Source organism: Pan troglodytes, chromosome 20 (assembly GCF_028858775.2).
Source record: "Pan troglodytes isolate AG18354 chromosome 20, NHGRI_mPanTro3-v2.0_pri, whole genome shotgun sequence".
Taxonomy (NCBI): domain Eukaryota; kingdom Metazoa; phylum Chordata; class Mammalia; order Primates; family Hominidae; genus Pan; species Pan troglodytes.
Window position 1 is genome coordinate 53,374,740 of NC_072418.2, and position 25,641 is coordinate 53,400,380.

Here is a 25,641-nt window from a genome sequence, read left to right on the forward strand (position 1 = left end):
CCACCTTCCAGTCAGCAAGGCACAACAATGTTGTTACAAAGGAAACAAACTCAATTTGGCCCATTTCCTGGAAATGCAATCTCCCAAACAGGTTTGTGTGAACCAAATTCCATTTTCCTTTTTTTCCCATGTGCAGTCCCAGTTGCATTTCCATGGGAGCCAGTCCACCCACCCATAGAATGACTTGAAAATGTGTGAAGTTCAGAAGTTTCATACCAAGAAGTTTGCTGAGCATGATGTTTATATATTGATTAGGAGTAAAAATGTTCATTTTTACAAAATATTACAACTTCTCCCTCTCCCCTCCTTCCACCCAGTATCCCCTGTTCCTCCCCCAGGCATTCTGGTCACTGTCCCTTTTTGTTGAGATCATTCTGGGTGTCTCATATAGCTGGGTTGCAGCTCCGTTCTTTGCCAGGAGGTGGTGATAGAGGATTCCACGCACTCAGAATGCCTCAGGCCGGCGCCTGTGGCTTCTCTCAATGGAGGGAAGTGTCCTGCAGGGGGCGCTGTTGGTCCTTCAGGCAAGGTCGGGTTCCCTCGAAGTCTCTGTCTTAGCAGTTGCTGGTCTTCAGAAACATTGGGCACCAATTTTCTCATCTCTGAAATGGAATTCAGGTGAGGTCCCCTCAGTGCTGAGGTGCTTCATGTTGTCAGAGGAAGAGTTGGGAAGGGAGCGGAATGGAGCAGAAAGGCGTCATCCGCTGCTCACTGAGCTCAGATAGGAGGCCAGGGATCAGCAGATTCAGGAGCCCACTCCTGGCCAACCCCAGGGGCCCCACCCAGTCCTGTCCCTGCTCCTTACGTGCTGTGTATCTTTAGGCAAGTTGCTTCCTGTCTCTGAGCGTCGTCTTTGTTTCCGCCTTCCTGGGCCTACGGCAGGCCTGATTCCTCCAGGCAGTGTCCAGAGTTCCGGACAGATGGAAAAGGAAGAGAGAATGGGTGTCACAAAGGTCTGTCCACTCCTGGGCCTCAGGCTTGGGGGCCCTGCTCAGGGCTAGCCTGTTTGGGCCTCGGTATGGACTCCTGCCTCCTGGTCAGGACCTGGAAACCTGGGAGCAGGCAAGGCAGGAACAGGAGAGGGAGGCAAAGGCCCACCAGGCAGGGATGCAGGGGCCACCTGGAGACGGAGGAGATGGGGCTCCCGGGAGGGAGGCCAGTGGGAGTGAGAGCTTGAAGGAGAGACAGCCAGGAGAGGAGACAGGTCCAGAGAGGAGGGAAAGGAAAGGACAGGGCAGAGACAGAGAAACCAGAGAGAGGGAAGGAAGAGAGACCCAAGGGGGAGAGACAGGGAAGGAAGAGGGAGGTGAGAAGAGGAAGAGGCAGATTCAGAGGAGAGAGGAGAGAAAAGAGGTGGAAATCAAACAGGAGAAAGAGGGAGGAAAGGAGGGAGGAGAGAGTGTAGGAAAAAAGCAGGAGGAAAGAGCTGGGCATGGTGGCTCACGCCTGTAATCCCAGCACTTTGGGAGGCCAAGGCAGGCAGATCACGAGGTGAGGAGATCGAGACCGTCCTGGCTAACACGGTGAAACCCTGTCTCTACTAAAAATACAAAAAAATAAATTAGCAGGGCATGGTGGCAGGCGCCTGTAGTCCCAGCTACTCGGGAGGCTGAGGCAGGAGAATGGCGTGAACCCTGGAGGCGGAGCTTGCAGTGAGCCGAGATTGCGTCACTGCACTCCAGCCTGGGCGACAGAGCGAGACTCCGTCTCAAAAAAAAAAAAAAAAAAAAAAAAAAAAGAAAAGAAAAGATGGCCAGAGCAGGAGGGGAGAGAGGAAGAGGGAGAAAGAAGGAAACAGTGTAGGGGGGCAGAAATGGAAAGAGAAGAAAAAACAGAAGAGGAAAGAAAGACGAGGGGGTGAAAAAAGGGACAGGAAGGAAGAGAGGGAGAGGGTGGGTGCCATGGCTGGTGAGCTCGGAGAAGAGGGAAGCAGAGAAACGGGTGAAGGAGGGAGCGTCCTAGGGAGAAGTGGGTGGGGGAGAGGGGGTTGGGGGAGAAAAGGGTGGGGGAGAGGGGGCCGACTGCCCCGGGAGAGGGAGGGATGGAGGAGCGGGGAGCTCCAGCCAGAGAAGAGGAAAGAGAGAAAGAGAGCCAGGAACTGGGAAGGAAAAGAGCTAGGAGGAGACCATGAGACAGACAGAGAAGAGGGTGAAGAGAGAGGATAGTGGCTGGGAGGAGAGAGGAGGAGGGAGGAGCACAGAGGGAGAGGAGAGGAAACAGCCAGAGAATCTGCTAGAAGGGAGAGAGGAGAGAGAAGAGCCGGACAGGGAGAGCAGAAGTGAGAAAGAGGAGGGTGGCCGCAGAGAGGACAGCGAGAAAAAGAGAACAGGAAGAGGGGAAAAGAGAAGAAATGAGAGAGGGAAGAAGGGTGGGAGAGAAAACGGAACAGAGAGGGGGCACAGACAGCGGACTGGACCGAGAGGGAGATGGAGCGGTGCAGAGGGGGAGAGAGAAAGAGGGAGGGAAGGAGGGTAGGAGAGGGCTGGAGATAGGGGAAAAGAGAAAAGGAGGGTAGGAGAGGGCTGGAGAGAGAAGGGAAGGAGAGAGACAGACATTAGGGAAGAAGGAAAGGAGAAAGGAAAAAATACAAAAAAGGGCAGAGAGAAAAGAACAGGCCGGGCATGGTGCCTCGCACCTGTGGTCCCAGCACTTTGAGAGGCTAAGGCAGGAGGATCACTGGAGCCTGGGAGGTGGAGGCTGCACTACTGCACTCCAGCGGGTGAGTGAGCGAGAAAAAAAGCAGAAAGGAAAGAAGAGGTGCATGAATGTGGAAGAGCAATACGGAGAGAAAGAAGGGAGAGAGGATTGGAAGTAGCGACAGAGGACCATGCCCCTCCAGCTGAGGAGGGGGCGCCCCTAAGACAGCGTCAGCCCAGAGACCAGGGCAGAAAGCAGGAACGTGAAGCAGGTTAGGAGCCAGTGTGAGGCACGGAGAGGGCCGGGTAGCTGGGCGGCGGGGGTGTCGTGGGCACAGCCCAGGCTACTGCGGGGACAGGCTGCCAGACCCGGCGGGTCCAGGTTGGGAACTCGGCCATGCAGCAGAAACGTTCCCTGCCTCAACAGGGCGCAGCCACCCCGGGGCCATCTCTGTGACCCAGGGAGAGAAAGGACAACGAATGGGACTAGACGAGGATGGGGAGGAACAGAGCAGCTGTGGAAGGTGCGGCAGAGAAGGGCCCAGGAGAAAGGAGGAAGGGAAGGAGCTGGAGGGGCGGGAGAACAGGAGACAGAACAGGACAGAGACAGCTGCCCGGGAGGATGGGAGAACAGAAAGAGGGAGGAAACGCCGAGCACTGACCTGGGGGAGGGGAGTAAAGAGAAGTGAAGGGGGATTGGAAGGGAACTGGAGAATGAGAGAAGCAACAGGCGGGGTGCGTGTAGGAGGGCGGGAGAGCCAATGACAAGACAGAAAAGGCACAGAAAGCAAAGCAAGACCGGACTCCTCATCCGGTAACACTGTGTCAGGTCATTGCCCTCCCACCCCGCCCCCAACCCCATAACTGAAAACAAGTAGGAACCTGGATAAAATAGTCTTAACAATTTTTTTTTTGAGACGGAGTCTTGCTGTGTTGCCCAAGCTAGAGTGCAGTGGCGCGATCTCGGCTCACTGCAAACTCCGCCTCCCGGGTTTAAGCGATTCTCCTGCCTCAGCCTCCCGAGTAGCTGGGATTACAGGGACCCGCCTTCGCGCCTGCTAATTTTTGTATTTTTTAGTAGAGACGGGGTTTCACCATTTTGGCTAGGCTGGTCTCGAATTCCTGACCTCATGATCCGCCCACCTCGGCCTCCCAAAGTGCTGGGATTACAGGCGTTGAGCCACCGTGGCCGGCCCTTAAAAGCATCAAACTACATACAAGACCGTAAGGAAGCTGTGGGTCAACGCGGAGGGACGTGGGAACCCATCCCGGTGAAGCGGCAGCGTCACGTCCTTTCTCCCAGGGCTCTGTTGGTCGGAGACATCTGGACTTTCATGTGGACAGCCTGAGTGACGGGGACCCAGGGGCCTCACCTGGGCTACCTGGGGTGGGTGGACCCTCCACTGTGCCAAGGTGCAGCCTGGGCTCAGAGGAACATGCCCTCCGCCTAGTCCCTGACATCCTTTTCACATCCAACACGCAGAGCAGGGGCGCGAGGGAGCAGGCAAGCAGGGAAGGGAAAGACAATGAGCAAGAGCCAGCGGGACGGTGGGGCGGATGGCAGAGGCTTTGCTGCTGGAAAATCAGACGCAGAATACGAAACGCCTGTGCTCACTATGTTAATAATAATAATAAAAGGCAAAAAACCAGGCTCATTGATACACTGATATTAACAAGAACAGAGTACTGAGAGAGAGAGAGGTGAGGAGGAAGGCAGAAGAGGGAAGGCTGGGTTTCCTGCCGTCCGCTTTGTGACCTCCTGCGTGATGGCACGTCCTTCCAAGTCATGGGGTAACGTCCTTCTGGCCCAGATAATGAGCTGCAGACGGACGGGAATGTGCAACTGTGGAGACACGCGAGCTTATGGTCCCAGGACCTGGCAGGACATGAAATGAGTTTCTTAAAGGGTGAAACAGATTGCAGGACCAATCGTCCCAATCGTCCAAGGCAGGATAAAAATATCCCAGCATGCGGAGGAGCCCTCCCTGCCCAGTCTCCTCCGAGGGGCCTCGGGGCCTCTGCAGCTGCAGCTGTTGGAGTCATCAAGAAGACGGGGACGCGGGAGGGGGACAGGGACCAGGAGGTGAGGGGATGGCGGGAGTCGGGGGTGGGGTTGGGCGGGGTGGGGAGAAGGCTGTCAGCGCCAGGCTCAGACGAGCCGGTGGGAGCAGAGACGAGGAGAGGGAAGGGTCAAGGACAATGACTGGCAGAGAAACTGGAAAGGAAGGAGCGGGCATGGAGAGGCGGAGCTGGGAAGGACTTGGGGGACTAGAGGCGAGGGGAGAGAGCTTGTGGGGTGAGGGAGAAAACGGAGAGGAAAGAGCGAGAACAAAATACCAAGAAGGTCAGGAAAGAGCGAGTGAAGGTGAGGATGGAAAGGAAACAGGAAAGCCCCATGGAGGGGAGGATGGGAGAAATAGAGAGTGTGTGTCAGAGACAGAGAGGGAGAGAGAGATGATGAGAGATGGAGAAAGAGACAGGGAGAGAGACAGAGACATTGAGAGAAACAGAGATAGCGAGAAAGAGTGAGAGAAAGAGACAGGGAGACAGCAAGAGAGACAGTGAGAGAGACAGCAAGAGGGAGACCGAGAGAGAGAAAGAGTGAGAGACAGAGAGACAGCGAGAGAGAGACAGTAAAAGAGAGATAGCCAGAGAGAGACAGACAATGAGACAGAAAGCGAGAGACAGCTAGAGAGAGACAGTGAGAGAAACAGACAAAATGATGGCAAGAGAGAGCGAGAAAGAGACAGTGAGAGAAACAGAGACAATGATGGCAAGAGAGTGAGAGAGGCAGAGCGAGAGAGACAGAGACGGACTGAGAAAATGAGACAGAGACAGCGAGAGATGGGAGAGACAGGGAGAGAGAGAGAGAGAGAGAGAGAGAAGCGCCAAAGAGAAGCCACCAGGAGCGTGTGGAGGGGAAGCCAGGTGGAACTCACTGAAGGTGCAGGGAGAGGAAGGGGAGGCAGGAGTGAGAGGAAAGAGGAGAGGCAAATCCAAGGGACAGAAACTGGAGGCAAAGGAGGCAGAGGAGGGAGGGAGACCAAGGGCACAGGCCCTAACCACAGTGCTGCCCCGTGTCCCCGGCCCCCTTGTCTCCTTCTGACACAGTCCGGCGCTGTGGACAGGCACAGTGAGACTGGGGCCCCATCAGCGCCTCCTCTGGGGGTTGGGTACAGACGATGAGGAAATGACAGGGCGGGGATGAGGGGGAGGACCTCGCGCAGGGGAAGGAGAGGGCAGAAGACAGTGGGGGGTGGCAGTCTGGAGGACAAGGGAGAAGATTCCAGAAAGGCTGAGAGCCACAAGGTGGACAATCAGGAAAAGGTGGGGCCGGGTGGAAGCGTGTGGAGGACTGGAATATCGCCCAAGGGAGGAGCAGTGTGTGCGAGACCTAGAGAGGAGGAAACACTGAGGATCCAGCCGAAGAGAGGACACACAGGGACAGGGACAGCCTGTGTGTGTGTGTGTTATGGAGAGGGGGAGGAGGAGGGGGAAAGAGGAGGAGGGAGAGAAAAGAGGAGGAGGAGAAGGAAGAAGGAGGAAGAGGAAAGAGGAGGAAGGGGGAGGAGGAGGAAAGGGGGAGGAGGGGTGAGGAAGAAGAGGAAAGAGGAGGAGGAAAGGAGGGAGGAGGAAGGAGGAGGAGGGAGGAAGAAGAGGAAAGAGGGAGAGGAGGAGGAAGGGGAGGAGTGAGGAGGAGGGAGGAGGAGGAAGAGGAAAGAGGAGGAGGAGGGAGGAGGAGGAAAGGGGGAGGAGGGGTGAGGAGGAAGAGGAAAGAGGAGGAGGAAAGGAGGAGGAGGGAGGAGGAAAAGGAAAGAGGGAAAGGAGGAGGAAGGAGGAGGGAGTAAGAGGAAGGAGGAAGAAGGAGAAGGAAAGATGAAGGAGGAAAGAGGAGGAGGTGGAGTAAGAGGGAGGAGGAGGAAGGAGGAAAGGGGGAGGAGGGGTGAGGAGGAAGAGGAAAGAGGAGGAGGAAAGGAGGGAGGAGGAAGGAGGAGGAGGGAGGAAGAGGAAAGAGAGGAGGAGGAAGGGGAGGAGGAAGGAGGAGGAGGGAGGAAGAGGGAAGGGAGAGGAGGAGGAAGGGGAGGAGGGGTGAGGAGGAGGAAGGAGGAGGAAGAGGAAAGAGGAGGAGGAAAGAGGAAGGAGGAGGAAGGAGTAGGAGGAGGAGGGAGTAAGAGGGAGAAGGAGGAAGGAGGAGGAAGAAAGGAAGGAGGGGAAGAGGAGAGGGAGGAGGAAAGAGGAGGAAGGAGGAGGAGGGAGGAGGAAGGAGGAGGAAAGAGGAAGAGGGAGGAGGAAGAAGGAAGAGGAATCAGGGAGGAGGAGAGGAGGAAGGAGGAGGATGAAAGAGGAGGAGGGAGGTGGAGGAAGGAGGAGGGGGAAGAGGAGGAAGGACATGGAGGAAGGAGCAGGAGGAGGAAAGTGGGAGGAGGAGAGAGGAGGGGGAAAGAGGAGGAGGAAAGGGGGAGGAGGAAGGAGATGGAGGAAGGAGAAAAGAGGGGGAGGAGGAGGAAGAGGAAGGAGAAGGGGAAAGAGGAGGAGGAAGGAGGTGGAGGAAGGAGGAAGGAGGAAAGAAGAGGGGAGGAGGGGGAGGAGGAGGGAGGAGGGAGGAGGGGGAGGAGGAAGGAGGAGGAGGAAGAGGAAGGAGGTGGAGGAAGGAGGAGGAGGAAAGAAGGGGGGAGGAGGAAGGTGGAGGAAGGAGGAGGGAGGAGGGGGAGGAAGAGGAAGGAGAAGGGGAAAGAGGAGGAGGAAGGAGGTGGAGGAAGGAGAAAGGAGGGGGAGGAGGAAGGAGGTGGAGGAAGGAGGAGGAGGGGGAGGAGGAAGAGGAAGGAGAAGGGGGAAAGGAGGAGGAAGGAGGAGGAGGAAGGAGGAGGAAGGAGGAGGGGTAGTTGCAGGAAGAATAATGAAAAGAAGAGGTGATCAAGAAGGTGGGAGTGAAGGACGCTTGCTGGCATGTAGTGGGAGGGAAATTAGTGTGTGGAGGAAAGCGTGTGGCAAAGAAGTTGGGGCCAGGTGCAGTAATCACGCCTGCAATCCCAGCATTTTGGGAGGCCGAGGCAGGTGGATCATTTGAGGTCAGGAGTTCGAGACCAGCCTGGCCAACATAGCAAGACCCCATTTCTACTTAAAATACAAAAATTAGCGAGGCGTGGTGGCGGGTGCCTATAATCCCAGCACTTTGGGAGGCTGAGGCAGGAGAATCACTTGCACCGGGGAGGCGGAGGTTGCGGTGAGCTGAGATCGCTCCATTGCACTCCAGCCTGGGCGACGGAGCGAGTCCCCATCTCAAAAAAAAAAAAAAAAGGGAATTTGGGGGCGTGCAGAGACAGGAACAGAGTGGGAGCAGGGGTGGGGGGAGAGATTCAGAGAATGGGAGAGAGGAGAGGGCGAGAGAGAGGAAGGGGGTCACAGAGGAGAGGTAGAAGGAGAAATGGGGAGGGGCAAATCCTCTTTCCCACCCGAGCCTCAGTTTCCTCATCTGCTCCCTCAGGTGGTGAAGAGTCCAGGGAACACCCGCCAAGTGTCTGCAGGGCAGGAAGGCCTGCGGAGGGGAGAGGGAGGTGGAGGAAGGAGGCTCGGGCTTGAATCCAGTGTGGTGACTGGCGGCAGAAGCGTCCCCTCCGTGGGCACGGGCTGCCTCTCAGGCTCAGATTCTAGAGTGTTCCTTCCTAGAGTCCCTCCAGGCCTCCTTCAGCCTCCCCCACCCCACCCTGACCTGGGAGGGAGTAGCCATTGTCGTCCACATATTTTTCCAAGGGAGAAATCAGGCTGCAGCCCACATCCTCCTTCCTCCTCCTCTTTCCTGCAGCCCCGCACGGTGTAGCTGGCCACCCCTTCTAGGGCTGTGGCGGCTGAGACTCCTGGGGGAAACCTAAACCCCTTCCATCTGGAAGGTTTGGAGCTTCCACCGCTGAGAAGGAAAAAAAAGGGAGTCGGTGGAGTGGAAGGGGCAGAGGGAAAGGAGGGTCTAAAGAGAGTCGCCTGGTACACAGTCGGCGCTCAATTGGTGCCCTTCCCCTTTCCTAGGGGAGAGCACAGAGAGTAGGAAGGCAGAGAGAGGAAGGGAAAGGGGGAATCGAGGGTGAGAAGGGGAGGCTGTATCTATAAAAAGCCTGGCACACAGTCGGTGCTCAATAACTGCCCATTCCCTTCAGGACCACATGAAAAGGGAGAAGAAGAAACTCCCGCAGAGCAAAAGCAGAAGGAGAGGCAGCCTAAAGAGAGGGACATAGGGCCAGGCGCGGTGGCTCACGCCTGTAATCCCAGCACTTTGGGAGGCCTAGGCGGGTGGATTGCCTGAGCTCAGGAGTTCGAGACCAGCTTGGGCAACACGGTGAAACCCCGTCTCTACTAAAATACAAAAAATTAGCCGAGCATGTTGGTGGGTGCCTGTAATCCCAGCTACTCAGGAGGCTGAGACAGGAGAATCGCTTGAACCCGGGAGGCAGAGGTTGCAGTGAGCTCAGATTGCCCCACTGCACTCCAGCCTGGGCGACAGAGCAAGACTCCATCTCAAAAAAAAAAAAAAAAAAAAAGAGAGAGAGAGAGGGGCACGGGTGGAAAGTGTGAAGCAGACCAGTAGGTGTTTGTTAAGTGTTATTTCTTTTCCCCAAGAGACAGGAGAAAGTAAAGGAGGAGTGAGGAGAGGAGGAGGAGGAGGAAGAGAAGGAGGAAGAGGAGGAGGAAGGGGAGGAGGAGGAGGAGGAGGAGGAAACTCCAGCAGAGAGAACAGAAGAGACTGTTGTGTGGGAAGGAGACAATATATGTAAAGTGACTAATACACAGTGGGTGCCTAATAAATGCCCATTCTCCTCCCTGGCAGCAAGCACAGAGAAAGCAGCCAGGAGGAAGGGAGCAAGCAGAGAGAAGGAGAAAAGGAGAGAAGGGAGAACAGAGCCTGTGAGGCAAGCAGACAGCGTAGATGAAGCGGCAGCATACAGCAGGCACTCAATACATGCCTATTTCCTCCCTCAGGAAAGAGCTGGCAGGGCAGAGAGGAGGGGGAGAAGCTGGTGGAGAGAAGGAGGCAGGGAGAAGAGAGGAAATGAGAACAAGTGCGCTGGTGAGGTGGTGGGCACACAGGAGGCACTCAGTAAATGCACATTGTCGTCCTTGGAGGAGCAAGAGAACAAGACAGAAATGAAGGCACAGACAGGAATGAGAGGAAAAGGTGTTGGCCCAGGAGGCCTCCGTGGGGGTGGAGGAGCAGAGGGAGGAGGGATCAGTGAGAGGAGTGTGGCAGAGGAGAGGATATGCAGGGAGGGGGCATTGCAGGTAAACCATGGGGCACACAGGAGGCGCTCAATAAACACCTGTACCCTTCCCCAGAAAAGGACCCAGAGAACAGCAAGGGGATAAGCTGGCAGAGCAAGAGGGGCAGCGAGAAAGAGGTAAGAGGAGATGAGGAGGGATGTTAATTGCCTGGCATACAGTAGGTGCCCCATAATTGCTTGTTTTTGTCCCCGAGAAAGAGCCGATGGGACAGAAAGAAGTTAGAGATAAGGGAAGAAGGCGAAGTGAAGGGTTAGGGGAGAATAAGAAAACTGTCTGGCACACAATAGGTACTCAATAAATGCCCATTTTCTTCCCTGGCACAGAGCAGAAAGAAGCAGAGACTGGTGGAGTCAGTGGAGACTGAAGGGCAAGAGGAGAGGAGAGAAAGGACATAATTGCTTGCATACCAGAAGTGCTCAATAAATGTAGTCCTTGCCTTGGAAGAGGGCAGAGAGCTCAGAAACACAAGGAAAGGACAGAAGAGGGACCGGGGAGGAAGAGAGTGAGGAGAGAGGTATGTAAGGTGTTTAGTACACAGTAAGTGCTCAAAATGTGTCCACTCCCTCTGCCAGGAGAGAGCAGAAAGTCAGAAAGGAGAGGACACCAATAGAGAGGAAAGAAAGGGGCCAGGCGCCGTGGCTCATGTCTGTAATCCTAGCACTTTGAGAGGCAGAGGTGGGAGGAACGCTTGAGCCCAAGAGTTCGAGACCAGCCTGGCCAACGTAGAGAGACCCTGTCTCTACAAAAAATACAAAAATTAGGCTGGGTGCGGTGGCTCACTCCTGTAATTCCAGCACTTTGGGAGCCAAGGTGGGTGGGTCACCTGAGGTCAGGAGTTGAAGACCAGCCTGACCAACATGGTGAAACCCCGTCTCTACTAAAAATACTTAAAAATTATCCAGGCGTGGTGGCGGGTGCCTGTAATCCCAGCTACTCGGGAGGCTGAGGCAGGAGAATCGCTTGAACCCAGGAGGTGGAGGTTGCAATGAGCTGAGATCACGCCATTGCACTCCAGCCTGGGCGGCAAGAGCAAAACTCCATCTCAAATAATAATAATAATACAAAAATTAGCCAGGAATGGTGGTGTGTGGAGTTCCAGCTACTTGGGAGGCTGGGGTGGGAGGACTGCTTGAGCCCAGGAAGTCGAGGCTGCAGTGAGCTGCGATTGTGTGCGCTCCAACCTGAGCGACGGAGTGAGACCCTGTCCCAGAAAGAAAAAAAGAAAGAAAGGAATGGGGGTGGGGGGAGGAAAGAATGTAGTGAGAGAGGAGCCATGTTCCTCAACTCCTCGGCGCATAGCATATGCTCAGTAGATGCCCGTTTCCTTCCCAGGAGAGACCAAGCAAATCAGAAAGAGAAAGGAACTGGGGCAGAAGGGACAGGAAAGCAAGAAGGATGGAAAGTGCAGAGGCGGTTAGGGGAAGTGCCTGCCAAGCATCAGGTGCTTAATAATTGCCCGTTTCTTCCATGGAAGGAGCCAGAGGCACAGGAGGAACAAGTAGAGGGCGCCGAGGACGGCACACCCGAGGCGGGCACACCCGAGGACGGCACACCCGCGGCGGGAGGCAGAGTGTGTGAGGAGAGGCAAGGAGGCATTTTGGGTGCATACAGCAGGTACTCCATAAATGCCTGTCCCCTTCCCCAGACAGAGCAGAGAAAGCAGGCTGGGAGTAGGTGGAGACCCCAGGAAGGGAGGCCAGGGGAGAAGGAGAGTCTGAGGGTGGAGGCCGTGGGCCAGGCCCGCAGGAGGTGCACCTTCCCCAACCCAGCAGCCGCTGTGGCCGCCCCTCCTCCGTGGCCCAGCCCACAGGCCTCCCCAGCTGGCCGGCTCCTCCGGAGCCCTGACAAGGGCCCATTGTCCTGGGCCTGGCACCGCCTGGCCTGGCCTGGCCTGGCCTGGAGGGGGAGGGGAGGCTGTCCAGCCCTGCCCGGCTCTTGTCCCCTGTGTCTGTTTGTGTGTATTGGAGTGGGGGTGCTGTCTGGTCTGTCTGTCTCTGAGTCTCTCTGTGTCTCCCTGTCTCTCACGTGCTGTGTCTCTGTGACCTGCTGTCTCTCTCATTTCTGAGCTTATGGCCCCCATCTTGTCTCTGTCTCACTCTGTCTCTCTCTGTCTCTCTCCGTGCCTGTCTCTGGTTCTCTCTCTGCATCCATCTCTGTCTCTGGGAGGGAGGAGCCCCCACCCCCAGCTCCAGAATTCCCACCCCCTATACCCAGGATCAGGGCTGGGGGGCCGAGCTGAGAGGCAGAGGAGTGAGGAAGGAAAGAAGGAGGCACAGAAGGGAGAGAGGTGAGGACAGAAACAGCTTTATTCAGCAGGGACCGCAGAGGCCCCGGAGGGCTTCGTCCAGGGAGCTGGGGAGAGAGGAGGAGTCAGAGACAGGAGAGACAGACAGAGATGGAGAGAAATAGGGGGAGAGACAGAGACAGAAATGGGGGTAGAGACAGAGACAGAGAGAAATGGTGGGAGAGAGGCAGAGAGAAGTGGGGGAGAGTCAGAGATAGAAATGGGGAAGAGACAGAGATAGAAGTGGGGGAGAGACAGAGAGAAGTGGGGGAGAGACAGAGACAGAGAGAAATGGGGGAGAGACAGATAGAGAGAAGTGGAGGAGAGACAGAGAGAAGTGGGGGAGAGACAGAAGTGGGGGAGAGACAGAGACAGAGAAATGGAGAGACAGAGATAGAAGTGGGGGAGACAGAGACAGAGAAGTGGGGGAGAGACAGAGAGAAGTGGGGGAGAGACAGAGAGAAGTGGGGGAGAGACAGAGACAGAGAGAAATGGGTGAGAGACAGAGATAGAAGTGGGGGAGACAGAGATAGAGAAGTGGGGGAGAGACAGAGATAGAAATGGAGAGACAGAAATGGGAGAGAGACAGAGATAGAAATGGGGAGAGACAGAGACAGAGAGAAGTGGAGAGACAGAGATACAAATGGGGGAGAGAGACAGAGAGAAGTGGGGGACAGACAGAGGCAGAGAAGTGGGGGAGAGTCAGAGATAGAAATGGGGGAGAGACAGAGATAGAAATGGGGAGAGACAGAGAGAAGTGGGGAGAGACAGAGAGAGAAATGGGGGAGAGACAGAGATAGAAGTGGGGGAGAAACAGAGACAGAGAGAAGTGGGGGAGAGTCAGAGATAGAAGTGGGGGAGAGACAGAGAAGTGGGGGAGAGGCAGAGAAAGAAGTGGAGGAGAGGCAGAGACAGAAGATGGGGAGAGACAGAGATAGAAGGAGACAGAGAGAAAGAGACACAGAGATACAAAGCCGGGGAGAGACAGAGAAGTGGGGGAGAGGCAGAGAAAGAAGTGGAGGAGAGGCAGAGACAGAAGATGGGGAGAGACAGAGATAGAAGGAGACAGAGAGAAAGAGACACAGAGATACAAAGCCAGGGAGAGACAGAGAGATGGGGAGAAAAGGGAGAGTAAGAAAGAGAAACGGGGTGCTGAGGGAGACTGAGAGAAAGTTGGGGGGAGGAGACAGAGACACAGAAAAGAGGTGGGAGGAAGAGACACATGAGACAGATGGAGAGACAGAGAGAAACAGACAAGAAGGAGGAGAGATGGAGAGAACGATAGGGAGAATGAGAGACAGAGACAGTGAGGAGAGGGAGATGAGGCAGGAGAGGAGATAAAGAGAACTGGGGAGAGGGACACAGAGAAAGACAGACGGGGAGAGAGACAGAGACAGGGAGAAAGAGAAGGAGAGAGAGACGGAGAGAGAGAGGAGAGAGGGAGACAGCGGGAGAGAGAGAGACGGAGAGAGGGAGACAGAGAGAGAGACGGAGAGAGAGACAGAGGGAGAGAGAGACAGAGGGAGAGAGAGACAGAGGGAGAGAGAGACAGAGGGAGAGAGAGACAGAGGGAGAGAGGGAGAGAGAAAGAGGGAGAGAGAGAGAGAGGGAGAGAGAGACAGAGGGAGAGAGGGAGAAAGAGGGAGAGAGAGAGACGGAGAGAGAGAGACAGGGAGAGAGAGACAGAGGGAGAGAGAGACAGAGGGAGAGAGAGACAGAGGGAGAGAGAGACAGAGGGAGAGAGAGACAGAGGGAGAGAGGGAGAAAGAGAGGGAGAGAGAGAGACAGGGAGAGAGAGACAGAGGGAGACAGGGAGAGAGAGACACAGGGAGAGAGAGACAGAGGGAGAGAGAGACGGAGAGAGAGAGAGATGGAGAGAGAGACAGAGGGAGAGAGAGACAGAGGGAGAGAGAAGGAGAGAGAGAGAGGGAGACAGAGACAGAGAGAGAGACAGAGGGAGACAGGGAGAAAGAGAGAGAGGGAGAGAGAGAGATGGAGAGAGACAGAGGGAGAGAGGGAGAGAGACGGAGAGAGAGAGACGGAGATGGAGAGAGAGACAGAGAGAGAGACAGAGGGAGAGAGAGAGATGGAGAGAGACAGGGAGAGAGAGAGGGAGAGAGAGAGAGAGAGACAGAGGGAGAGAGGGTGACAGAGGGAGAGAGAGACAGAGGGAGAGAGGGAGAAAGGGAGAGAGAGACAGGGAGAGAGAGACAGAGAGAGAGGGAGACAGAGATGGAGAGAGAGACAGAGGGAGAGAGGGAGAAAGAGAGAGAGAGATGGAGAGAGAGACGGAGAGAGGGAGAAAGAGAGGGAGAGAGACGGAGAGAGGGAGAAAGAGAGGGAGAGAGACGGAGAGAGAGAGAGAGAGGGAGAGAGACAGAGGGAGAGAGGGAGACAGAGGGAGAGAGAGACAGAGGGAGAGAGAGACAGGCAGAGAGGGAGACGGAGAGAGAGAGGGAGACGAAGAGAGAGAGGGAGAGAGAGACAGAGGGAGACAGTGAGAGACGACGCGCGGAGCCTTGCGGCAGGAGGTCGAGGAAAGAACAGCCCCTCTCACCTGGCGTCGGTGGCAGCTGAACCCTGGGCCCGATTGTGCGATTTAAGGGGTGCCCTGGGGGTGAGACCGCCCCCCCACCCAACTGCCTTATCTGGCCAGACCCGGCTCTGTGAGCTAAATCGGGCAGCAGCTGTCACCACCAGGGGGTGTGGGACAGCTGTCCCCCTCCCCCCGCACCTGCCCTGCACCTGCCTCGTGACCACAGCCCCTCCCTCTCCCTTTCTGCAGCCTGGGGGTGTGGAGAGGCCACTGGCATCTGTGCGGGGCGCCCCAGCCCCCTCAGCTCTGTGACAGGCCTGGCCGGGTGCCCTGGGGCAAGCGGTAGCCCTCTGAGTCCTGAGGCGCTCCCCTGGGAAGAGCAGTCCCAGCGGGTGGGGGCACAGGCGCTCTGCACTGTAAGGGGCAGACATAAGTGCTTAGTTGATGCAATGACCTGGTCTGTCCTGCCCGCTCTCACCTGCCAGAATATGGGGGTTGGGGCAGGAGGGAGTGGGAGCAGGAGGAGGTCAGCTGGCCCCTCTCCCCCCACCCCCGGCGCCCCCAGCTCCTCCTCCCTGGGCTCCTCACTCCGGACCTTATTTGGCCATAGCCCAGGACGCACCTGGGGGCCACAGCCCCGCCTGCCACTCAGGCCCAAGAATAGCAACACTCAGGCCCCCGCCAGTCTGTCTGGGACCTGCGATGGGACAGGCGACAGGCACAGGATGGCAGGGAGGGGCCCAGGGCACTGAGAGAAGGGGAGAGACACAGACAGAGGGGAGACTGAGAGAGACCGTGGGAGAGACAGAGAGACAGGGTCAAAGAGACAGAGAGGGGTGGAGAGAAATGCCCAGCAAGAGAGAGAGAGAAGGGAGGCTGAGACAGGTGAAGCGAGAGAGGGAGACACAGAGACAGAGGGGGTTAGCCAGGGGCCCGGGGCCAGACACCCAGATGGGGCAGAGAGCGAGACCCACACCAGCAGAGGCGTGGGGAGCCCGGTGGGCGGGCAGGAGGTGCAGGGATCTGGATAGGATGGGGACAGAGCCGTTCGGGAGTCTGCAACCCCCAGCAGCTTCCCCTCCGGTGCTGTCTGGCTTTTAACTTTACGACCTGCCCTTTGACCTTGGGAAAACTTGCAAACCAGAACCTGCCACACCCTGGTCCATGCGCAGCCAGGGCTTTCGTGAGTGTGTCCTGCGGGGCATCAGCTCCACCTTGCCGGGGGTGCATGGGCAGCTTGTGGGCTGCCTGGATGAACTGCCTGCCTGGGCGCATGGGCCTGTGGCTCCAGGAGGGGACACACCCCAAGCTGGGGACCCCTTGCCTCCCTGTGCCTGAGTCCCCCACTTCTGCAGGTGCCTAACGGGGATCCCCAGGTTCATCCAGGCCCCTGGGCACCTTCCACTCATTCCTGCCTCCTCACCTCCCAGGGCCCACCAGCCTCAGACCCTCCTCTCTGTCGCCCTCAGGGGCCTAGCTCAAGCCCTGCCTCGCCCCTCCCAGCCTCCTCCCGGGCCTCCTGGCTTCTGGTTCCCCCTCCATTCTGTGCCTGCAGCCCCAGAGGGGTCTCTGCACCCAGAGCTGACCTGTCCTTCCCTTCTCGCAGCTCCCAGGCTGCCCTTGGAGGTCCCGCCTGGTTGGGTTCCTGGCCGGGACCCACCCTCCTCCTTCATCACCTCCTCAAATAACTCTGGCGATAAACAGCCGTGGCGTTCCAGGTCTCATCCGGGATGACTTCCAATTCTGGAGTGCCCTCCCGTGCCCCGCCAGCCTCTGCAGAGCCCTCCTCAGCCTTCCGTGGCCAGCCTTGTCTCTGGGCCATTTTATGCGACTTGCTTGTCCCGGGGTCCCTTCTCTGTTCTCTCGTCCCTGCAGTGCTCTGTGGGAACCCCATAAAAGCCCCCACTGCTGGGACAGAAACTCTTGGTGTCCCCTTGGGTCTCCCCACAGGGTGGGAGCTGGGAGGGTGGGCCGACACTTCCCGTCAGCACAGGCGTCCCTCCTCCGCTGTGGGGACCCTCGTGATGACCCGGGGCCCACCGGGGGATCCAGGACACTCTCCCTGTCTCAGTCCCACTCGCAACCTCACTCTCCCTTGGCCAAGTAACACAACATATTCACAGGCTCCAGGGATTAGGACAGGGCATCTTTTAACTTTATTTATTTTAATTATTATTATTATTTTTTGAAATGGAGTTTCACTCTTGTTGCTGAGGCTGGAGTTCAATGGCGCGATCTCAGTTCACTGCAACCTCTGCCTCCCGGGTTCAAGCGATTCTCCTGTCTCAGCCTCCCAGGTAGCTGGGATTACAGGTACCTGCCACCATGCCTGGCTAATTTTTTTTTTTTTTTTTGAGACGGTGTCTCACTCTGTCACCCAGGCTGGAGTGCAGTGGTGCGATCTCGGCTCACTGCAACCTCCGCCTCGCAGGTTCAAGCAATTCTCCTGCCTCAGTCTCCTGAGTAGCTGGGATTACAGGTGTGTGCCACCACACCCGGCTAATTTTTGTAATTTTAGTAGAGATGGGGTTTTCACCATGTTGGCCAGGATGGTCTCAATCTCTTTACCTTGTGATCCACCCACCTCAGCCTCCCAAAGTGCCAGGATTATAAGCGTGAGCCACTGCACCTGGCCTAATTTTTTGTTTGTTTGTTTGAGATGGAGCCTCACTCTGTCACCCAGGCTGGAGTGCAGTGGCACGATCTCCACTCACTGCAAGCTCCGCCTTCTGGATTCACGCCATTCTGCGTCAGCCTCCCCAGTAGCTGAGACTACAGGCGCCTGCCACCATGCCTGGCTAATTTTTTTGTATTTTTAGTAGAGACGGGGTTTCACCGTGTTAGCCAGGATGGTCTCAGTCTTCTGACCTCGTGATCCGCCCGCCTCGGCCTCCCAAAGTGCTGAGATTACAGGCGCGAGCCACCGTACCTGGTCTATTATATTTATATTTATTTATTTTTTTGAGACAGGGTCTCACTCTGTCACCCAGGGTGGAGTGCAGTGATTCCATCATGGGGCACTACAGCCTCGACCTCCTGAGCTCAAGTGATCCTCCTGCTTTTGCCTCCCAAAGTGCTAGGGTTACAGGTGTGAGCCACCATGCCTGGGCTATTATATTTTGAGACAAAGTCTCTCTTACTCACGATCATGGCTAACTGCAGCCTTAACCTCCTGGGCTCAAGCAGTCCTTCTGCCTCAGCTTCCCAAGTAGCTGTGATTACAGGCGCAGGCCACCACGTCCCACTTATTTATTTATTTATGAGACAGAGTCTTCCTCTGTTGCCAAAGCTGGAGTGCAGTGGTGCAATCTCGGCTCACCAAAACCTCCACCTCCTGGGTTCAAGTGATTCTCCTGCTTCATCCTCCCGAGCAGCTGGAATTACAGGCGTGCACCACCACACCTGGCTAATTTTTGTAATTTTAGTAGAGATGGGGTTTTCACCATGTTGGCCAGGCTGGTCTCGATCCCTTTACCTTGTGATCCACCCACCTCGGCCTCCCAAAGTACTGGGATTATAGGCGTGAGCCACGGCACCTGGCCTATTATTATTATTATTATTATTATTTTTGAGACGGAGTTTCACTCTGTCACCTAGGCTGGAGTGCAGTGGCACGATCTTGGCTCACTGCAAGCTCTGCCTTCTGGATTCACGCCATTCTCCTGCCTCAGCCTTCCCAGTAGCTGAAACTACAGGTGCCCACCACCACGCCCAGCGAATTTTTTTGTATTTTTAGTAGAGACGGGGTTTCACCATGTTAGCCAGGATGGTCTCAATCTCCTGACCTCGCAATCTGCCCGCCTCGGCCTCCCAAAGTGCTGGGATTACAGGCGTGAGCCACCGTGCCTGGTCTATTATATTTATTTTTATTTATTTATTTTTGAGACAGGGTCTCACTCTGTCACCCAGGGTGGAGTGTAGTGATTCGATCATGGCTTACTACAGCCTCGACCTCCTGGCCTCAAGTGATCCTCCTGCCTCCGCCCCCCAAGTAGCTGGGATCACAGGTGTGCACCACCATGCTTAGCTTATTTTAAAATTTTTTGTAGAGACGGGGTCTCACTATGTTGCCCAGGCTGGTTTCAAACTCCTGAGCTCAAGTGATACTCCTGCTTTTGCCTCCCAAAGTGCTAGGGTTACAGGTGTAAGCCACCATGCCTGGGCTGTTATATTTTTGAGATAAGATCTCTCTTACTCACAATCATGGCTAACTGCAGCCTTAGCCTCCTGGGCTCAAGCAATCCTCCTGCCTCAGCTTCCCAAGTAGCTGCGATTATAGGTGCTGGCCACCATGTCCCGCTTATTTATTTATGAGACAGAGTCTTCCTCTGTTGCCGAGGCTGAAGTGCAGTGGTGCGATCTCGGCTCACCAAAACCTCCATCTCCTGGGTTCAAGCGATTCTCCTGCCTCAGCCTCCTGAGTAGCTGGGATTACAGGCACCCGCCACTACAACCAGCTAATTTTTGTATTTTTAGTGGAGATGGGGTTTCACCATGTTGGCCAGGCTGGTCTTGAACTCTTTTTTTTTTTTTTTTTTTGAGACAGAGTCTCGCTCTGTTGCCCAGGCTGGAGTGCAGTGGCACAATGTTGGCTCACTGCAAGCTCTGCCTCCCGGATTCATGCCATTCTCCTGCCTCAGCCTCCCAAGTAGCTGGGACTACAGGTGCCCGCCACCATGCCTGGCTAATTTTTTTGTATTTTTAGTAGAGACGGGGTTTCACCATGTTAGCCAGGATGGTCTCGATCTCCTGACCTCGTGATCTGCCTGCCTCAACCTCCCAAAGTGTTGGGATTACAGCCATGAGCCACCGCACCTGGCCAGTCTTGAACTCTTGACCTCGGGTGATCTACCCGCCTCGGCCTTCCAGAGTGCTGAGATTACAGGCGTGAGCCACCAGCCTCACATGCCACTTATTTTAATTTTTTTTTTTTTTGTAGAGACAGGGTCTTGCTATGTTGCCCAGGCTGGTCTCATACTTGTGGACCTCAGCCTCCCAAAGCACTGTGATTACAGGCATGAGGCACCACATCTGGCCAGGGTGTGGACATCTTTGGGGCCACTGTTCTGCCCGCCTGCCAATCAACGGAATAGAATCGAGAGTCAAGAAGTAAACTCAGGCATGGTGGCTCACACCTATAATCCCAGCACTTTGGGAAGCAGAGGCAGGCAGATTGCTTGAGGTCAGGAGTTCAAGACCAGCCTCGGCAACAAAGCGAGATCCCATCTCTACAAAAAAATTTAAAGAAAGTAGTCAGGTATGGTGGCATGCACCCGTGGTCCCAGCTACTTGGGAGGCTGAGGTGGGAGGGTCGCTTGAGCCCAGGAGTTCAAGGCTACAGTGAGCTGTGATTGACCCACTGCACTCCAGCCTGGGTGACAGAGTGAGACCCCTGTCTCAATCAATCAGTCAAATAAAGAAGTAAACACCTGCTTTCTCCTTAGCAATGACCCCCGTGGAACCCAGGAGATCAAACTCATTTGTTTGCCACTGGTCTCTCTCTAGCACCGGAGGAGCGTGAGCCCCAGGGGGCACGGACTTGTGTTTTTTTCTGCTGTGTCACTGATGAGGAAACTGAGGCCCAGCAGTGAGAAACTGGCATGAGGTGGCAGAGAACCAGGAGGCCTCCTGGGCTCTCGGCCCCACACACCAGGGTGTCTGGCCTGTAAGGTAAGTGGGAGTCACTGAGTGGAAGGGGCCCCAGAAGGGTGGGGCCGTCAAACACAGGCCACGCAGGCAGCAAATCAGCAGATTTATTGAGGCAGCAGCGGCAGTGAGGAGCAGGGGTGTGGGGAGGGGGCGGGGCCTCCCCGGGTCCATGAAGTGCTGGCCTTTCCCAGGCACGCAGTGTGCGCAGCCGGAGGGGGATGCACAGGGACTGCGCTGTGGGCGCCGATGGTCAGCCATGGTCAGTCTGTCCGCAGCCAGCTGCCCTTCTCCTCCACCTCCTTGGTCACTACCAGCAGCACCTCGCACAGGCCCTGGGCCAGCGCAGCCGCCAGGAAGGCCCTGGGTGGGAGAAATGGGGAGACTGAGGCTTGGCCAGCCTGGGCATTCCCTCTGGGGAGTGGGGTTTCAGGCCCCTGGTCTTGGAATCGCCTCTGCGGTGCTCACCTGACTCCGTCCTCATCCCCCAGGGCCTCGGGCGCCCGCAGCTTGGAGTCCAGGTTGTAGTAGACACCGTCCACCTGGCGCAGGGCCACCCAGTGCCGCCGGCGCAGCGGCAGTGACAGCAGCCCCAGCGACACGGGCGAGGGCAGGTTCAGGATCAGCCCCAGTACCTGGGGCAGGGCCAGCTGGGACAGGGGCCTGTGTGGGCAGGGAGGGGACACTGCCATCAGGGCCTGCTCCGCCCGCCAGTGAAATGTTGCTGAACATGTGGGGCCCAGGCTGGTGGTGGTGAGGGCCTCCTGAGCCCACCCAGAGGTGTTCCTTAATCAGCCACCCTGGTTCCCGACACTCATCCGTTCCCCTGCCCACTCAAACCTCCCACCCATGCAGCCACCCAACCAGACCTCCCACCCACCCACCGTCCACCCAACTCACATCGGCCCTTCACCAACCACCATCACCCTGTCTGTCCAGCCACCCACCTACCAACTTACCAACTCCTCACACAGCCACCCAGGATCCATGCATGATCCGCCCACCCCACTGAGCCTCCCAGCCACCAGCCAACTTCCCAACGACGATTCACACACTCACCTCCCATCTATGCATTCACTTCCATCCCTCATACACACCCGCCCCACCTCCCCGTCAACCACCCAACCACCATCACCATCCAACTAGCCATCTACTGTTCCCCACCCACCACCCACCCACCCACACAGCCGGCCACCACCCAGCCAGCCATTCACCCAACAGTGGACTCGCCATGCCCCCAATCCTCACTCACTCTTGACCCCCCTGCCATTGGTCTACCCCTCATCCACCAGCCACACGCCTGGCTACTGGCCAGCCGGCCATCAAAACTTCCCATTCATCCACCCAACTCCCCAGCCTCCTGTCTGCTGCCCATTGCCCAGGAACACCCATCACTTCACTCCCCCTGACCCAACACATCCAACGGCCTACTCAGCATTCACCCAGTAACCATCATCCACCCAGCATCTCAGCCCATCGACCACCTGATCTCCCCCTACCAACCCATCAGTGCCAGGCTTCCCACATTCATGCCAACCTCCCCCAGCCACATTCCCCTCCCTGCCCCCCAACAGGCTCACACTATAGGGTGCCCTCTGTGCCCGGCCCAGCACATGCTGTGCTGCTCTGGGGCCTACCTCCTCCTGTCCCACCACACGGCGGCCAGGCCCAGCCCCTGCAGAGCGGCCATGATCACATTGACATCATAGTTGCCGGTGCCCAGGAGGCTGCGATGAGGGTTCAGCCGGGAGTCTGGGGCCAACCTGGTAGTGGGGGTGGCCAGAGCTGAGGTGGGGACCCCTGGAAAGGCCTCCCCACAAAATGGGGGTCCCAGGGGCCACAAGTTGCCTCAGCCTTTGACTCTCCCCGCTTCAGACCCCACAACTCATCCACCCCCAAGTCCTGCCTCTCCTGCCCCAATTCTGCCCTGTCCCCAAGTCCTGTCTCTCCTGCCCTGACTCTGCCCTGTCCCCAAGTCCTGCCTCTCCTGCCCCGACTCTGCCCTGTCCCCAAGTCCTGCCTCTCCTGCCCCGACTCTGCCCTGTCCCCAAGTCCTGTCTCTCCTGCCCTGACTCTGCCCTGTCCCCAAGTCCTGTCTCTCCTGTCCTGACTCTGCCCTGTCCCCAAGGCCCCAGATGTGCTCTGTCTTCTCCCGCAGCCTCCAGCCTCCCTCCAGTCCATTCCCACACGGCCCTGGCCCTATCCTGCTCTCAGCTCTCCCATGGCTCCCCAGTGCCTTGGACAAAGTCCCTGTCCCTCCGCCAGTCCCTTCCTCTGTCCTTCAAGGCCCACCTCAGATGTCACGTCCTCTGAGAGGAGCCTCCTGACCTCCAGGCTGGGTCGGGGCCCTGTCTGGGCTCCCCCAGTGAACTGAGCCACCTCAACGATGACAGCTGCCCGCATCACCCTGATTTAACACTGCTTGCTTCTCCCACGGGGTTGCCCTCACCCCTCCCCTGCTCACAGCCCACTCTGCTGCCTCATTTCCCCCAGGACAGAGTCCCACAAGGCCCTGCGTGGTCTGGCTCTGGTGGCCTCACCTCAGAGCCTCAGCACCCTCCTTCCTGGTCCCCTGTCCCCAGCCGCATCCCCGGTGCCCACCGCCTCCCGCCCCACCCCCGCCAACCTTTCCTCCAGCTCTTCCCCTGCCTAGGAAGGCTCTTCCGCCTGTCACCACTTGTCTCTGGGCCCTGCCTCTGAACAGCTGCACCTCTGTTCCCTATCTGGACCCTGGGCAGGCAGGACATGGGAGGAAAACGCTCGTGTGTGTGTGTGTGTGTGTGTGTGTGTGTGTGTGTGTGTTTCCCTCACCACCCTTAGGCTGGCACTTGTGTCTGAGTCATCTCAGGGTCTCCAGCATGGCTTTTGTATGAAAGAGCTGATGGGTCCTTGTTGTGAATGATAGAGGAGATGACTAAATACCATAATAATCAGTCTGAGGGGCTGGGACTCTTAAGATGTCCGAGAGCTGGAGGAGGCTTGGAGCAAGAGGCAGGGGAGGCAGGGCCATCTCCAGGTGTAGAAAGACTCTCCAGGATCAAGTGGGGACTGAAGGCAGGGACAGACTGGAGGCCATGGGCAGGCTGGGCAGGAGAGGGTCAGGCCTGAGCTGGGGCCAGGGACATGGGGACAGAGAGGAGGGAGTGAGAGATGGTAAAGGAGTGATTTTTTTTTTTTTTTTTTTTGAGACAGTCTTGCTCTGTTGCCCGGCTCACTGAAACCTCTGTCTCCCAGCTTCAAGCAATTCTCCCACCTTAGCCTCCAGAGTAGCTGGGACTACAGACGTGTGCCACCACGCCCAGCTAATTTTATTTTTTATTTATTTTTATTTTTTAGTAGAGACAGGGTTTCGCCCTGTTGGCCAGGCTGGTCTGAAATTCCTGACCTCAAGTGATCCACCCGCCTCAGCCTCCCAAAGTGTTGGGATTACAGGTGTGAGCCACTGCGCCCGGCCAAGGAGTGATGTTGGACATTGTGAATAGTGAAGAGGAACATTCCATGCTGGCAGAGAAGGAAGCCATGCCGGGCAGAAAGAAGTACCTGGAAGCCCAGAGGCCGCACAGAAGGGCTCACGGGAGTGGAGAGTCTGGTTTGAGGGGGGCCGTGAGGGCTGAAGATGCAGAGGCAGGCTCGGCCTCCGCTATGAGGAGGGCCTGAGTAGGGCGGGGGCGTGTTTAGGATGGACTGGAGAGCTGTGACAGGGCCCAGATAAGAGACCCCTGAAGCTGGGTGAGCCTGTAATCCCAGCTACTGGGGAGGCTGAGGTGGGAGGATCACTTAAGCTCAGGAGTTCAAGACCAGCCAGACCTTGTCTCTAAAGAAAGAACCACTGGGCCGGGTGCGGTGGCTCGTGCCTGTAATCCTAGCACTTTGGGAGGCCGAGGCGGGTGGATCACGAGGTCAGGAGATTGAGACCAGCCCGGCTAACATGGTGAAACCCCATCTCTACTAAAAATGCAAAAAATTAGCCAGGCGTGGTGGCGGGCGCCTGTAGTCCCAGCTACTCGGGAGGCCGAGGCAGGAGAATGGCATGAACCCGGGAGGCCGAGCTCGCAGTGAGCGAGATCGCGCAACTGCACTCCAGCCTGGGCGGCAGAGCGAGGCTCTGTCTCAAAAAAAAAAAAAAAAAAAGAAAAAGAACCACTGGATTGAGGTCTGGCTGGGGCTGAGGCCACAGGGACAGACAGGCACAGGAGGCAACATCTCCCCAGAGTCCCAGCGTCTAGCTTAGGCAAGTGAGCGCGGAGCAGAAGAAAGCCCCCAAGGCTCAGCGCCTGCCTGGCGGCGAGACCCAGGTGGGTCACTCCGCCAGAGCCCTGCTGCTCCAGGGGCTGGGGTGGGTGACGGTCACCTCTTGCAGATCTCATCGGCAGCCTCCTGGCTAAAGAGCTGCTGCTGCAGAACGTTGTTGAGGGCGTGGACAGCACACAGCTCCAGGCGCTGCCGTTCGTGGTACACGGTGGGTGGGCTCGGCTGTGCTCCCGGGGCCTGGGACATGCCGTCCTCGGCTCCTGCTGGGGGTTGGGAGGGGGAGAAGGTCCTCAGGGGCCCGGGATCTAGAGGTCCAGCCTCCCAGCAGGCCTTTGGGGCATCGCCATTGATTGAGCTGGGGCTCGGAGCAGCCCAGGAGGACACTGGGCCCCTGACCCCGTTCCCTGGCAGTCTCCTGGCAGTACACGTTCCTCCATCCCTTATTCCTATTCCTACGAAAAACGCTGTCTCTTCTGCTCCCCTAGCAACAGAAAACCACCCTCACCAGGTCTTTAAGTAAAAGGGTCCCTATCATGGTCACCTAGCAACAGAGGAACCGGCCTCCCCGTCCCTAGGTAACCAGGGCGCTCTGTGGTTACCTAGCAACAAAGCCCCCTCCCCACCGCACTAGGTAACAAAGTCTGTCCTCCGAGCACCTAGCAATAGAGAATCCTCCTCCCCTGTCTCTAGGTGATAGGGTCCCCTCTGGTCTCCTAGCAACAGAAGACTCCCCTTCCCCGGTCATGTAGCAGCGAGGCTCTCTGCTCTTGTCACCTGGCAACGGGGCCCCCTCCCCAGTCACTAAGCAACAGGAGTTCCTTTTCCTATCACCCAGCAACCAGGCCCCCTCCCCGGACACCAAGGAATGGAGCCCTTCGCCGACCCGCACCCCAGCCACGGCGCTCGCCCTTTGCCTGGCAACGCCCCTCACCCCGCCTGCCTCTCCGCTCCACCGAGCCAGGGGTTTCCGCATCCCCTTCCTGGGCGGCGGCTCTGGGCTCCGAGTGCGGGGCGGGCAA

The 25,641-nt window shown here is 57.0% G+C and overlaps 2 protein-coding genes and 1 long non-coding RNA gene across 4 annotated transcripts; 1 reads left to right on the top strand and 2 right to left on the bottom strand.

Moving 5' to 3' along the window:
- Nucleotides 1-223: 223 nt before the first annotated feature.
- LOC100609338 (uncharacterized) lies at nt 224-8,018 on the bottom strand. Its single transcript, XM_054672653.2, has 2 exons — nt 806-8,018; nt 224-602 (listed from the first exon to the last, which is right to left on the bottom strand). Exon 1 carries the CDS (start codon nt 7,026-7,028, stop codon nt 5,787-5,789), a length of 1,242 nt encoding a protein of 413 aa, XP_054528628.1. The 5' UTR covers nt 7,029-8,018; the 3' UTR covers nt 224-602; nt 806-5,786.
- A 3,410-nt stretch (nt 8,019-11,428) lies between these two features.
- Nucleotides 11,429-24,723, top strand: LOC134809120 (uncharacterized). Its single transcript, XR_010153941.1, has 3 exons — nt 11,429-11,519; nt 20,231-20,395; nt 23,708-24,723. It is a non-coding gene; the product is annotated as an uncharacterized LOC134809120 (long non-coding RNA).
- On the bottom strand, nt 20,465-24,868 carry JOSD2 (Josephin domain containing 2). Of its 2 annotated transcripts, XM_016936656.4 has the most exons (4): nt 24,723-24,868; nt 22,009-22,134; nt 20,840-21,034; nt 20,465-20,734 (listed from the first exon to the last, which is right to left on the bottom strand). In XM_016936656.4, the coding sequence occupies exons 1-4, from the start codon at nt 24,866-24,868 to the stop codon at nt 20,635-20,637; spliced, it is 567 nt and encodes a 188-aa protein (XP_016792145.2). In that variant the 3' UTR covers nt 20,465-20,634. The 2 variants fall into 2 exon arrangements, with proteins under 2 accessions (XP_016792145.2, XP_016792146.2); XM_016936657.4 differs by lacking the exon at nt 22,009-22,134.
- Nucleotides 24,869-25,641: the final 773 nt, after the last annotated feature.

Excerpts from the sequence above, each read along its gene's own strand:
- JOSD2 (XM_016936656.4), bottom strand. The coding sequence starts at position 24,868 with ATGTCCCAGGCCCCGGGAGCACAGCCGAGCCCACCCACCGTGTACCAC. Across the intron at positions 22,135-24,722 it reads GCCGATGAGATCTGCAAGAG|GTTGGCCCCAGACTCCCGGC; the intron begins GTGACCGTCACC and ends CCCCACTACCAG. Across the intron at positions 20,735-20,839 it reads GGGGATGAGGACGGAGTCAG|GGCCTTCCTGGCGGCTGCGC; the intron begins GTGAGCACCGCA and ends TCTCCCACCCAG.
- LOC100609338 (XM_054672653.2), bottom strand. The coding sequence starts at position 7,028 with ATGTCCTTCCTCCTCTTCCCCCTCCTCCTTCCTCCACCTCCCTCCTCC.